This window comes from Chlorocebus sabaeus, chromosome 27 (genome assembly GCF_047675955.1).
Source record: "Chlorocebus sabaeus isolate Y175 chromosome 27, mChlSab1.0.hap1, whole genome shotgun sequence".
NCBI classification, from domain to species: domain Eukaryota; kingdom Metazoa; phylum Chordata; class Mammalia; order Primates; family Cercopithecidae; genus Chlorocebus; species Chlorocebus sabaeus.
This window is the reverse complement of record NC_132930.1, coordinates 24,208,481-24,223,842: the sequence shown is the minus strand read 5'-3', so window position 1 is coordinate 24,223,842 and position 15,362 is coordinate 24,208,481. Positions and strand designations below refer to the sequence as shown.

Here is a 15,362-nt window from a genome sequence, read left to right as displayed (position 1 = left end):
GGCAGTTCTTGCTGACCTTTCTACTTTAAAAGTAATGCCTCTTCTTCAAATTTTTCTGTTTGCTACTGTCACCTGATCTTCTTCACAGTCACTGACAACACATCTAGTTTTTCATTAGAAACAAATCATGAACTATGCAAACTCTGCATAAAACCAAAATGAAACTTTGCATATAAGCCAATAAAGATCATGTTCCCTCTTCAGTTAAACCTAAGTAGTTTCTCACTTTTTGAAACAATAACTCTGCACCAAATATTGCATCGCATGCTGCTGATTTTCAAGAGAGAAGCAATAAACACAACTTCTGCTAAATTGAGCATTATATATATAATATTATAATATATATATAATCCTGACTTGTAAATGGCATGTAATAATATATGCAATAAGAACTAAAGATACTGTAATAAACTTCAAGAGGTAATGTAGCTTCTTGGATAATTCTTTTATGTCAGTTTATAAATTTATCTCTAGATAATGTATTGTTTTGTCTCATAAATTGCTCTTCACTCAGAGCCAGGGGTGGAGTAGGGTGTGAGAACACTTGAAAAAGATAATGTTTTTAAGTTGGAATTCAAAAGTTGCTTAAATGATGTTTTAAGCAACTTTTTACACCCCAGGGATTTTCTACATTTCTCTCCATTTTATTTCACTCTTTAAACATCTCTACTGGGGAAGGTCGAATACAATTGTCTCCGTCTAGCAATATTTTATGCTTGACTCTCTGAAAGTCAGAAAATTATAGTTGATCCCTTTTCACTTCTCAACCTTCCTTCTCTTGCTTAGAAGACTTGACATTGCCAAGGCCTGTTGCCAGCTTCTGTTACTTTGTAACTATACAAGGAAGACACCCAAGAGAATGAGGAGTCAAAACCACATTCACTTTTGCTGAAGCTTGGTTTCACAAGATATACTTCTGGGGCAGAGCCCCTGAGAGAGATTAAAAGTAGGTAGTAGGCATTCATTCTAAACTGCAGACATTATGCAAGGCATCAGCCTTATTTTGGGCTTTATTATACGTGAAGGATCTTATTTTGTATTACTTCCTAAAGACCTACCATTTCTGTAATATGGAGGAAAAAATATGTGGGGGAAAAAGTCCGAAAACTATTGTCCTTTGATTTTAGTTTCAAATTTAAGATGCTGATCACTTCACTAAAACTAAATCAGTAGATTGATACTCTTATTGATTGCCATTTTATTTTTACCCAAATGTATTTTATGAATCTTTTATTTTGGCGGTATATATTAGGAAAAATGCTTGTTGATTTCCTAAGAGCTGAATAATAATTTATTCCACGATTGATTCTTAATAAACCCCATTTTATTGCTTTTGAAGGTGATGCAGTTATAATCCTATGCTTTGCCATTCTTTGTTTCCGAATGTACATTAATTGACAGGAAAAGCACACACCCATGACTATTATCTACTCAGAAAATGGCTAAATATTAGGAAGAGAGTGAGTTTTAAATGATCTGGTTCACGTGCATACAGATATGCCCATCTTTGACTTTTTTCCTTAGGAGACTATGCATTAGCTTTTTTTAAAGAGGCAATGTAATAGTCTAGTACACTAGACTGGAGAATTCTGGTCCTCAGATGGGGGAATTTTGGTCCTCCTGTAAATCCCTAGATAATTTAAGCTCTCTTATCTGTAATTGGGGTTGAGGGACTGGTAACAAATGGTAGGAAATTATTGTATCTGCTCCGTTTACCTTACAGGTAGGTAAGGACCTGTAGGACCAAATAAGAAAATACTATATTTGAAAGTAATTTTTAAAACTGCAAAGCACCAAGCAAATGAAGGATGTTGTTGGTACTTAGTTTGTATATGACGTTTTAAGGACAAGTAGTAGAAGATGATAGATGAAGACTGCACAATTTCGTTAGCATTTCTATCATTTAACCTGATAATTTAAGACTCTGTCTGTAAAAATGAATGGACCATGCCATAGCAGATCCTTTCATTTGAAACAGGTGGCTCTAGGCAGTAGATCTAAATCTGAATCCCAAAGCCGGACTTGGTTGACAACCATCCACTTTGCTGCTTCCCCAGACCCCTCTCTGCCAAGCACTGCTCTTGGCTGCTTGTTAAAACACTGCACTGAGGGTCATCGGGCTGCCTTACCACACAATTTTTTTTTATTATATTTATTTTTTATTTATTTATTTTTTTTTTGACGCAGTCTGGCTCTGTCACCCAGGCTGGAGTGCAGTGATGCGATCTCGGCTCACTGCAGCCTCCACCTCCTGGGTTCAAGTGACTCTCCTGCCTCAGCCTCACAAGTAGCTGGGACTACAGGCATGCACCATAACACCTGGCTGATTTTTTGTATTTTTAGTAGAGACGGGTTTTCACCATGTCATCTAGCCAGGTCTCGAACTCCTGACCTCAAGTGATCCACCTGCCTCAGCCTCCCAAAGTGCTGGGATTACAGGCGTGAGTGACCACGCCAGACCTGTCCACTCCATCTTTAACCACGCCTCCTTAGGCTCCCTCATTTGACTTCCTTTCTCTTGCATCCTCCTGTGCCATCTCCTCCCAACCCCTGACACCCGCTTCACAACTGCTCTGCCAGTGATTACAAAGATTGGAGTGAATAGTGATACACTGGCATTGGTGTAGCCTAATAAGCGGTTCTTCAGGATGTCAGTTCACCCGCTAATGTGATATGTTATGACTTTATAGTATGGAAGAGTTTATTGAATAATGGTTTTGTTGAGAATGCTTTGGTAATGCAGTGTTCTGGCTAATTGAAATTTCCAGCTTGTCTTAACTTCGCAATACCCCACACTCAGTATGTGCTCTCTCCTCCTATTTTGCAGGGAAAATAGAGACCATTAAGCTTGAGTTGTCTCAGCCTTCTATTTCAGAATTTAGCTTTATCTCTCCCCCCAGATTTATCTCCTTCCTTCTTGCATTAAGAAGTGTCTAGTCTAGTCTAGTCCTATAGTTCTCTGAATGCAGATTTGATTGTGCCACTTCTATGCTTCAAAAACTCAACAACTTCTCATTGCTTAAAGGATAAAGGCTAGACTCTGTAGCATAACAGGAAAAAGTCTTCACCGCTTGGCCTTTTCATTCTTATGTTCCCACAGTGATCCATTATCCTGTACTTCAGCCTCACTAGGTTCCATGCTGATTCTCAACCACATATGGCTCTTCATTTTGTTTCTGCCAAAATCTTCTCCATTTCTCAAGATCTCCCTCAAAAATTTTTCTCTGTTGTGAAGATACCATGGAACCTGTAAATTAAATTAATTAGGCCCTTCTCCTTGTTCTCATAGAACTGTTCATCCACTCATTTGATGCTTATAGTATTAACTGATAGCTTTTTGGATATGTGTTCTGATTTTGTCACTTTATTCTGAAGGCAGTTTTCATTGACTTGTCTGTCCTAAATGTGGAAGATGCAAGCAGAAATTTGTCCATATATGTCTGTATCCCTTGACCTACTCAGAAATTGTTGGGATCTGTTTTCTATAAAACATAATTTCTCCTTTATATCTAGTCTTCCTTCTTCCACAAATGCTCTGATTTTTCTTTAGCGATCTACCCCTTCCCCATGTGCATCAGGTGAGGCTGACTTGCATCCCCAGGACCTCTGGGTCCTAGCCAAGTAGTCACCATATATTGTTCCTCTGGCCAAGGGGATTGCTTCAGGACCAACGCAAAATCTGAGACCAATGGGAGTTAGTGAAACTTAATTAGGAAGCTTTGGTTTAATCTTTCAGGGAAGCTAGATACGAAGAATGTAGGGTGTGTAGCTGCTGCAGCCTAGGAATGGAGAGAAGGAAAAGCTGCACATTTGGCCTTGTTGATCCCCAGATCGTGCTGCACCAGTCTACCTCTGAACTGTTTTTTTTTACAAGACCCAAAGGATTTTCTTTGCAACAAAAAGGATCGTAATTGATGGCAGTTAGTTTCCTTTTAGGTGATGCACAATAATAGGGGTATCATTATTTGGCATAGAACTCCTGTCTATGCACTGCTCAAACTAGAGTAGTATATATTTTAACTTCTTCTAATCAAGACACAACAATGACCTTACAAGGATAAATTGTATATTTCAGACCTACTGAACTACTTGAAGTACCTAATACAAGGTATATATTTTGCCTTTGGCCCTTTGCCCTTACGGCTTCCTCTGCTTAGAATGCCTTCTCTTCCCTCTTTACCTAACTCTTACTTGTACATCAAAACCCATCTCAGGTGTTGCACCATCAGGGAACACTGCTTCTCTTATGAATCCTCAACCCCTACATATACATGAGATGTATTATAATCTAGTTAGCTTGTCCTCACTCCCGCTGTTCTGTGACTCCTTGAGGACAAAATTGGATTCTTTTTCAGCCATATATCTCTAGAATCTAGCATTGTGTTTGCCCCATAATAGGCCTTAGTAAATGTTTATTGAATGAACAAATGAAGTCATCAATTCTAATTCACTAATTTTACTGATAAAGGAATTTGCCTATCCAGTGTCACACAGCTATTTTACCCACCAAGTTGACTTGTGGAGTTGCCTTTGGAAGTCCAAAGGGAAAGAATATTTTCAGAGGGAAAAATGAAATGGTTCTGTCACTCTTTTTTTTCATTTAAGTTAACTTTATTAAGGTATAATTTAATGTACAATAAAATTACATGTATATTTTATGTAAAATAAAATGCATTTTAAGTGTACAGTTCTATAAGGCTTAACAAATGTATATACCCATGTCACCACCACCACATCAAGGTATAGAACATTTCCATCACCCAAAATAGTTCCTTTTGTGCCCCTCCCCATCCAATCCCCCATTCACACATTCACTCCAACCACTCATCTGCTTCTGTCCCTAAAGATTAGATTCATCTTTTCTAGAGTTTCATGTAAATGGAATCATCCATATGTACTTTTTTGTGTCTGGCTTCTTTTGCTCAGCATGTTTTGAGATTCATCCATATTATGTGATCAGTAGTTCATTCCTTGTTATTACTGCCTAGGATTTCATTGTATGGGTATTTCACAATTTGTTTATTTACTATTGTTAATGTACATTCATGGTGTTTTCAGTTTAGGTGTATTATGGATACAGCTACTATAAACATTTGTGCACAAGCCTTCATGTGGACATATATCTTAATATTTCTGGGGTAAATACCTTAGGAGTAGGATTTCTGGGTTATGTGTAAGCACATGTTTAACTTAGAAGGAGGCCTCCACACTCTTCTGAAGTGGTTCTACTGTTTTACATTGCCACCAACAGTATATGAGTTCGTATTTCCCAATCCTTACTACCAACACTTGGTGTTGTCATATTAGTCATTCTAATAAGTGGTTTTAATTTGTATTTTCCTAATGATATTGAGCATATTTTCATACTTATTTGCCATTTATACATATTCTTTTGTAAAGTATCTGTTCAAATCTTTTGTCCATTTTAAATCAATGATCTTACTAAGTTATAGGCTGGGTGTGGTGGCTTACACCTATAATCCCAGCACTTTGGAAGGCCAAGGCAGGCAGATGGCTTGAGCCCAGGAGTTCAAGACCAGCTTGGGCAACATGATAAAACCACGTCCCTACAAAAAAAATACAAAAAAATTAACCAGTCATGGTGGCACACACCTGTAATTTCAGCTACTGGGGGTGGGGGTGGGATGCTGAAGTGGAAGGATAGTTTGAGGCTAAAAGTTAAGGCTGCAGTGAGCTGTGATCCCGCCACTGCATTCCAGCCTGGATGTCAGAGTGAGACCTTTTCTCAAAACAAAGTTGTAAGGAGTCCTTATTCTGGATGCAGCATATGATTTGCAAAATTTTCTCCCAGCCTATAGGAGAGTTAATTTTCTTAACTATGAGATAGTTAATATTCTTAACTGTCTTTTAAAGAGAAAAAGTTTTAATTTTGTTGAGGTTCAATTTATCTGTTTTTTTCTTTTATGGTTTATATTTTTTGCTTTCTCTCCAAGAAATCTTTGCTTAAGTCAAAGTCACAAAGATTTGTTTTCCCTATGTTTTTTTCTAGAAACTTTAAAGATTAACTCATACATTTAGATTTATGATCCCTTTTTTTCCAAGTTAATTTTTGTGTATGGTGCAAGTTAAGGGTTGAGGTTTTGTTTTTGCACATGAATATAAGCCATTTGTGAAGAGACTGTCTTTTCCCTTTTACATCACTACCTTTGTATAAAATTAACTGATTATGTATATGGGCTGGTTTCTGGACCCTCTATTCTGTTCATGAATTTTTGTCTAACCTAATTTCAATATTGCACTCTCTTGATTTTTGTAGTTTTATAGTAAATCTTGAAATCAGGTAGTGTAAGTCCTCTAACTTTATTCACGTATGTTAAAATTATTTGGCCATTCTAGCTTCTTCGTATTTCTAAAGAACTTTTTAATCTGCACCAAAAGAAGTAAAAAGTCTGCTTTGATTTTTATTCAGATAGCATTGGCTTAATAGATCAGTCTGGAAAGAATTGATATCTTTAACAATGCTGAGTCCTCCAATCCATAAACATGGTATATCTCTCTATTTATTTAGATCTGCTTTAATTTTACAAAAGATTACTATAAAAGTAATCTTTTGTAGTTTTCAGTGTACAATTCTTTCACATATTTTGTTAAAATTATCCCTACTTCTTTCACATTTTTTGATGCTATTGTATTTAAATAATGGTATTTTTATTTTAATTTCCAATCTTTTGTTATTAAGATGTAAATGCAATTGATATTTTATATTGACCTTGCATCCTGAGACCTTGCTAAGCTTACTACTTCTACTATCCTTTTTTGTAGCCTCCCTGGAATTTTCCATATATACAGTATGTCATCCATAAATAAATAAAATTTGGTTTGTTTCTTTCAAATACGTATACTCTTTTTCTTTCCTTATTCACTGACTAGAACTTGCAATTGAATACAGAAGTGTTGCAGCTCACCTAATTTTAAAGGAAATGTACTTATTTCTTGAATAAGTGTAACAAATATTTTTCAATATTTATAAACAATAGTTTGGCCAATTTACGTATAAAACAATGGGGGAGGATGGGCACGGTGGCTCAAGCCTGTAATCTCAGCACTTTGGGAGGCCAAGGTGGGCAGATCACTTGAGATCAGGAGCTCGAGACCAGTCTGGCCAACATGCTGAAACCCCGTCTCTACTAAAAATACAAAAAAAAAAAAAAAAATTAGCTGGGTATGGTGGCACATGCCTGTAATCCCAGCTACTCGGGAGGCTGAGGCAGGAGAATCACTTGAACCTGGGAGATGAAGGTTACAGTGAGCTGAGGTTGTGCCACCACACTTCGACCTGAGGGACAGAGTGAAACTCTGTCTCAAAATAAATAAATAAATAAAATAGTAGGGGAAAGTGAGACGGATTCAGAAGGAAGTGGGGAGCAATATTGAAATACAGAGAAGATAGGTTAAGTTTTATGTTGCTGATCATTCACATGGCTTCTTAAAATTATCCTTTTAACTTAAACAGTTGGCTTCAGGTATTATCAATGCCTTTGTCATATTAATTAGAAAATGGTTTTTAATTACTTATTCAACTATTCTTTATCCTTAAAACTTTTTTTCTTAGATATATGGTGTACATATACTTACTCAACAAACATTGAATACTTACTCTGAGCAAGGTACTGTGCTGGGCCTTCAATGTATACAGGTATTCATGTGATTGCTTTTTCAGTATCAAATGTGGTAAGAGACAGTACCCCCTATGACAATAGAATCTTAGCACTTCTTTCTTAAAGTAATGGCGCCATCCTTCCTGTGATAGGAAAAATGATTCCTCAAAGATATTCAGTTCCAATTCCTGAAAACGCTGTATATGTTTCCTTACCAGCAAAAGGGGCTTGTTGATGTTATTAACAATTTTGAGATGGGGAGATTATCCTGGATTATCAGGCGGGCCCAATGTAATGACGAGTGTTCTTACAATTGAAAGTGAAACAGAGAAACAGAAGGGTATGAGTCACGGAGGGATTTGAAGGTGTCACACAGCTAGCTTTAAAAATGGAGGGAGGGTCCATGAGCCAAGGAATACAGGCAGCCTCTAGAAGCTGGAAGGAAATGGAGTCTCCCTGTGACCAGAAGGAATGTATCCCTACTGACACCTTGATTGTAGGACTTTTGACCTCCAGAACTGTAAGATAATAATGTTGTATTGTTTTAAGCTCCTATGTGGGTCATAGTTTGTGACAGCAATAAGAGGCAATCCATCTCCTCTCAGCTAAATGAAGTTTACTGTACTAACCGTAACATATGAAAATAATAAGTTCAAATTTTTTAATAACCCTTTTTATAAAATAGGTGATTCTACCTGTCTAATTTGTCTTGTGTGGTAATTTCGAATGTAAGCCAAAAATAAAATTCTAAGACCTCCCAACCATCTAAATGGACTTCCTCTTCAGCCAGGGCTCTTAAAATTTAACCTGAAAGACTGGTTGAGGCCGTAAACAGAAGTGGGGGTCAGACATGCCTCACTATACCTCTCCAGCATTAAAATCAACACAGACTTTAAGTCTGATGAGAAACATTTTACAGCCTGTTCTCCCTGAAGCCCACTAGCTAAAAGCTTCATCTGCATGACAAAACTTTGGTCTCCAAACATTCCTTTCTATTGATCCCAGGTTTTTAGACAAACTCAACCAATTGTCAACCAGGAAATGTTTAAATTTACCGATAGCCTTGAAACCTCCCCGCCTGAGTTGTCCTGCCTTTCTGGACCAAACCAATGTCTTTCTTTCTTTCTTTTATTTTGAGACAGAGTCTCGCTCTGCCACCCAGGCTGGAGTGCAGTGGTGCAATCTCGGCTCACTGCAAGCTCTGCTTCCAGGGTTCGCGCCATTCTCATACCTCGGCCTCCCAAGTAGCTGGGACTACAGGTACCCCCCCACCACACCTGGGTAAATTTTTTGTATTTTTAATAGAGACAGGGTTTCACCATGTTAGCCAGGATGTTCTCGATCTCCTGACCTCGTGATCTGCCCGCCTGGGCCTCCCAAAGTGCTGGGATTACAGGTGTGAGCCACCACGCCCGGTCCAATGTCTTTCTTAAATGTACTTGATTGATGAAGCATGCCTCCCTAAAATGTATAAAACCAAGCTGCATCCCAACAACCTTGGGCACATGTCGTCAGGACTTCCTGAGGCTGTGTCAAGGGCACGCATCCTCAACCTTGACAAAATAAACTTTCTAAATTAACTGAGATCTGTCTCAGATTTTCTAGGTCTACACAAGTAAGATAAAATACATAAAAGTATCTTGAATGCTAACATCTACTGTTCTGGTGCTGACAGGGAAAAGACCACAGAAAGTTGGGCAAGTGTGATGGAGGAAGAGGGGTGTTCGGGGTAGTATATCACCAAGTCCTAATGTTTTCTTCTGTGTGGAAGGAGCTCACTGGTGTAATTGACCTTATGTCCTAAGACTTTGCTGAACTTACTACTCCTACTATCTTTTTTGCAGCATCCCTAGGTGATGTACAGTATGTTATCTATAAATAGGCAATTTTGCTTCTTTCAAATATATATGCCTGTTGTCTGTCATTTCTTATTTGCTGACTAGAACTTGCAATCAAACATAAAAGTGTTACAGCTCACCTAATTTTAAATGAAATGTATTTCTTTTTTGAATAAGTTTAAGAAGTATTTTAAGATATTTATCAATGTAATATTTTGGCTGATAGCTGGCCCTCACTCTCTCCTCCCCTGGAGGAGAATGAATTATATTATTGATGAGGTCAGGATATGACAGTGGGCATTTAAAGCCAACCTCCTTCTCTCATCTTTTTCACGGAATCCAGCTGCCCACAGTGAACTGTTCTGCACTGCTCCTCTGTTCCCTGAGCTTTACAGAGTCTAGATCCCATGGTACAGAATTGGGGGTGGGAGAGGAGATGGCTGTAGCGTTCAGGAGTCTGTGTCTAACTCAGTTTTTAAAAGCCAAGGAGCCCGTGACTAACTCAGTTTTTAAAAGTCCTTGCTGTAAAACTAAGTCACATTCCTTGGGATTAACTTTAGCAGTAAGAAAGATGATATATCATCTTCATCTGCTTTCACCAGCCTAGATTTTAATTTTCTCTCTCAAGTACCGCTGAACTCAGGCAGGAAGAAGAGTGCTGTTTATTGGACTCCAAATCTCATTCAACAGAACAAAGAAGTTGAGGTTTGCAAGGAAGAACCTATAATGATGGGTCATGGAATATAAACTAGAAAAGAAGAGAAATGAAAGGTAAGGAGGGCTTGGTGATAGGTATGGATAAAGAGGGGTGGATGGATTAAAGGTTACAACAAAAAAAAAATAAAAGCATTTCTGAGAGAAGGGTAATTTTGAAGGCACATAACCTGGAAGGTTAACATGGGTAGTCAGAATGTGATATTTGCATTTGAAATGTTGGAGATGGTGCCATTTTTATTGATGCAAAAATGTAAGGCATATGGATAGCTGAAATAGGGCAGAAGAAAATATCATTGACAATATGAGGTAGTAAAAAATGGTGTTAGATGAATCATTAGCATACATGCTGAAGCCACAAAGGACAACAGGAGTAGGGTAGGGATAAAGAAGAAAACTGAGTTGCGAGCTCACTTCCCTGAGAATGAGGAGGAAAGACCCAGAGACTACTAGTAGGTGACAGCAGCATGGAGGGGGAAGAGTAGTAGAACCAGATGGTGTGAGCCTCAAAGGAGCAGAAGGGGTTTGCAAGAAGGAAGGAGGAATAACACTCTAAAATTGGCTTTGAGGAGTAAGGTTGGTGCTGAAGCACTTTGGGGGAGGAGAGAAAAAAGTTTGAAAGGGCTTCAGAGAAACCACGTCCCCAAGATATAGCCTGCTTTCAGTTGAGACTGTGAATAGAGCTCCAGAAAAGATACTGAAAACCCCAGGATTTTATTGAACTCATATTGGGGGTTAGGAATTCCAAAGAGGTAGGGGGGAATGGTTTATTAAGAAGGGGAATTTGGGGATGAGGGAGGTGGGGAGCAAATTAGGTCAGATTAAGGGAAGAAAATTTTTAGGTAACTGATGCCTGGAGAGTAAGTTCTGATAAGGAGTTGAATAAACAGGGATGTGTAGATGAACCGTCTCCTCAGAGGTGACTGAGCAATAAACCCTACTGCTGTGGTCTAGATCATTTATCTCTGGGGAGGGGCACCTACTGCCTCAGGAAGCCTGACATGGTCTAATCAAAGTCAGTTGCTTCTTAGACAGCAGGAGTTGTGGTAGTCTCTGCTCTATCACTACACTAGTTTGGTGACTCACCTATTTTTTCTCATCTGGTGAATTTAGTTCTCTCTTCTCTTCTGACTTCTGCCTGTTTGTTGTTTCTACTTACTCCTGGCATGGGGAGGGATTATCTTCAGACAAAATAATTCCTCCTTTATAAATGGAATCACTCCAAAGTTTTCTTGAAATATAAAGCAACAAATTATTTTCTATATACAACTTAATTTGCACCCCATAACACATGCATGATACTCTGCCAAGACTTGGGTGATGGACTAACCCATGGTGGGGCGGTGGGGAGAGTGTCTGTGAAAGACACAGATACAGAGAGAGAGGCATATTATTTTTTATGTTGATGGACTTCCTCCCCTAGTGTAGGAGAAAAGTAGATGAATGAGTATTTCATGTGTGAGAGCCTAAAGAAAATGAGAAGAACTGAATACATGTCTGGAAAGAAAGATTTGAGTCTGAGGATGGCAAATAGAACTTCGCCCTGAGAGTGCTTCCCAACTCTGTCAGAGGTCTGAATAATGCCAGGCTGGTGGCCAAGTACAGAAATGTTGTAATGGAGCACTGTATGAGGAACAGGACCTACACTCTCCTCAACAGAAGGCCAACGCAGTGTTTCAGCCCTAAGACAAGGTCAGTGGCCTCAGCCAGAGAATAGGAACAACACCCTGCTTGACCTTCCAGACTTCTCTTACCAATATAAATATGCAACCACTGTGTGAGAACACCTCCCAGATTCTCAGGTCTTTCTCCACTCCTAGGCAACCACCAGACACTTGAGTGAGGTAGTTGAAAGGGAAGGGGAGAGTTTCTACACCCATGCTTTGTAGAGAACTATGCATATTAGTAACACCTGGACTGGAGACAGAAGGAATAGTCACTACTGTTGCAAACTAATATTTTCACAATATACCCATATTTTTTGTTTAGATTCTACCAGGCATGGACTTGAATCCTAGCTCCACTATTTACTAGCTGTGTGACCTTGGTAATATTACTTAACCTTTAAGCCTTGATCTCTTCATCTATAAAATGTAAATCAGTACCAATAGGGCTGGTTACTCTAAAGATTAAATGGGATAATGCATATAGAATACTTAATCTAAGCACTTTACTAAGAAGAAGGAATCCATTGTTATCATCAAGGGACATACAATTAATAGGTATGTAGTAATGCATAAAATAGCAAGCTCAGAACAATAAGACCCATCAAAAGTGCTCTGCCATTTTTAGGGTTTCATGAACAATAAATCTGGGAGGCCAGGCATGGGGGCTCATGTCTGTAATCCTAACACTTTGAGAGGTTGAGGCAGGGGGGTTGCTTGAGCCCAGGAGTACAAGGCTGTAATGAGCCATGGTCATGCCACTGCACTCCAGCCTGGTGACAGAGTGAGACTCTATCTCAGTCAACTGATTAATAAAAAATAAATAAATGAAATGTCTTATGCTGTATTTTCCTCATGGAGATTTATACTGCATATTAATCCATTATAGACTCTGAGAATTCCTGCAATAAACAACCTGAATAACTCTATTTATCCCACAGTTTCTCAACACTACATATACACAAACTATTAAAATCTTACAGAGATAGTCTTCTTCCTCAAAACACCATTTGAATAGATTTCTGTCCGAGATGGACTGAGCGTTTGTGCCCCACTCCCAAAAGTCATATGTTGAAGCCCTAACCTCCAGTGTGATGGTATAGAAAACAGGGCCTTTGAGAGGTAATCAAGTCATCAAGGTAGAGCCACCATGATGGAACATAGCTGTCTCCCATCTCACTCTTCTCACACACAAAGAAGTCATGTGAGCACACAACAAGATGGCAACACTAGAAGGCAAGACAAGTTTACCTCGCTGGCACATTTATCTTGGACTTCCCAGGCTCCAGACTATGAAAAATAAATTTCTGTAGTTTAAGCCACCCTGCTGCTCAATTTTGTTATAGCAGCCTGCACCGATTAAAACAATGGAGTAACCAGAATCAAATTTACCCATTTACCCTTCATCTGAAACAACTCAAAATCTAGACTATACAAAATAATAGTTCTCAAGATATGGGACATCAAGCACTAAGGACAGTGACCCTTACAGTTTCCCTGCTTGCTGCCTGTGGAAAGTTTCCATGATGCAACATAAAAAGGAGGAACCCAGGAGGAACCTGGTTTTCTTGCTGAGTTGAAGAAATGGGATTGGGAGTTCCAGGAGGCCAAGACAAGAGTTCACAAGACAGGGTACCAGAGAGGAGAGAGATGCACAGAGAGGGAACTCTAAGGATCTGCAAAAGATCCCCTCAACTTTTCACTGGGAGCTTTCCTCAGAACATGAAAATGAGGAACCTATCCAAGGCTGAAATAGAATGACTCAGAAGGATTAGGGGGAGTAATCTCTTGAGCTCACACAGGCCAGGAAGAGTGGCTGTTCCTACCAGCATTCATGGGTAGAATACTCAAAAAGGTTTTGCCTCAGGAAGGAATAGTAATTCTAAACTAGGTGCTCTTCTGTTCCTACCTAGCAAAGCTTAAAAGCAAGGCTCAGGAGGATTAAATGACTGCCAAGTAACTTAACCCCATCTCAGCACAGCTCAAGGCTATAAGAATACAAATATATCCAGCACTCAAACAAAGTAAAATGTATAATACTTGGTGTTTGATAAAAAAATTACCAGACATGCAAAGAAGTAGGAAAATTAGACTCATGATGGGAACAAAATTAATAAAAGGGACTGTAAATGACACAGATGATAAAATGTATAAACAAGAACATTACTTTTTATAACATTGTCCTATTTGTTAAAGACAGAGGAAAAATTGGCCGTGTTAAGTAGAGACATGGAAGATATTAAAAAGCTTCTAGATTTAAAAAATAGTATCTAAGATGAAAAGGAACTGCTTATTTTAACAGCCAATTAGACATTTTAGAAGAAAAGATTAGTGAATCGTGAAATACTGCAATATAAACTATCCAAAATGAAACACAGAGAGTTAAAAAATAAAAATAAAAAAATAAAAAGATAGTCAATTAGCTGTATGTTGCCTTCAAGCAACCATAATATACTTGTAATTGAAATCTCCAAAGAAAGCAGGGGAGGATATCTCAAAAAGTAATGGCAAAAATGTTCTAAATTTGATGAAAATTAAAACCCTCATGTCCAAGAAGATCAACAAGCCCCAAGCAGAAGAAACATGAAGAAAGTTACGAGAAGATACATGATAATAAATTTGGCTAAAACTAGTTACGAAGAGAAAATCTTAAAAGCAGCCCAAGAAGTCCTGTCCTGTAGAGAGGAACAAGGTTAAGGATGGCAACATATTACAAGCTGGAAGACAGTAGACCAGTGTCTTTAAAGCACTGGAAGAAAAATGTTATCAATCTAGAATTCTTTATCCAGTGAAAACATCTTTCAAAAATGAATATGAAATAAAGATTTTCACACCTACAACACTGAAAGAAATCTTTGCCAGCAGACATGCCTCAAAAGAAATGGTAAACAAGGCCCTTCAAGCAAAAGAAAAATAGCTCTAAAAGGAAATTTGTATTTACATAAAAGAATGAAGAGCACTAGAAATAATAACCATGTGGGTAAATAGAAAGGCTTTTTTCTTATTATTTAAATCTATTTAAAAAATAAACATTGTAAAGCAAGAATAATCATGAGATTTATGTAGAAGTACAAGTAAAATGTATGACAATAGCACAACAGCAAGTAGGATTACAAATGTAAATATATAGTTTAAGGTTCTTTTTTTTTGAGACAGGGTCTTTCTCTTGCACCCAGCCTGGAGTGCAGTGGTGTGATCTCAGCTCACTGCAGCTTCAACCTCCTGAACTCAAGCAATCCTCCCACCTGAGCCTCCTAAGGAGTGGCTGGGACTACAGGTGCCCGCCACCAAACCTGTCTAATTTTTGTATATTTTTGTAGAGACAGTGTTTCGCTATGTTGCCCAGGCTGGTCTTGAACTTCTGAGCTCAAGCAATCCAGCCTCCTCAGCCTCCAGAAGTGCTGGGATTACAGGCATGGGACACCAAGTCTGGCCATAAGGTTCTTCTTCTATATATGCATGGTATACCACTTGAAGGTAGACTGTGATAAGTTAAAGATGTATATTTTTTTAATCTTCAAATAACC

General features: G+C 38.4%; 1 protein-coding gene across 2 annotated transcripts in view; it reads left to right on the top strand.

The window, feature by feature from the left end:
- TBC1D19 (TBC1 domain family member 19) overlaps positions 1 to 10,228 on the top strand; it is a 174,796-nt gene extending 164,568 nt beyond the window's left edge. The window contains exon 22 of one of the 2 annotated variants that reach the window (XM_008017700.3): positions 2 to 10,228. In XM_008017700.3, coding sequence (XP_008015891.1) covers positions 2 to 76 — 75 coding nt within the window. In that variant the 3' untranslated portion in view covers positions 77 to 10,228. The remainder of the gene's footprint in view (position 1) is intronic. The other variant, XM_008017702.3, reaches the window with a different exon arrangement.
- The last annotated feature ends 5,134 nt before the right edge of the window (positions 10,229 to 15,362 follow it).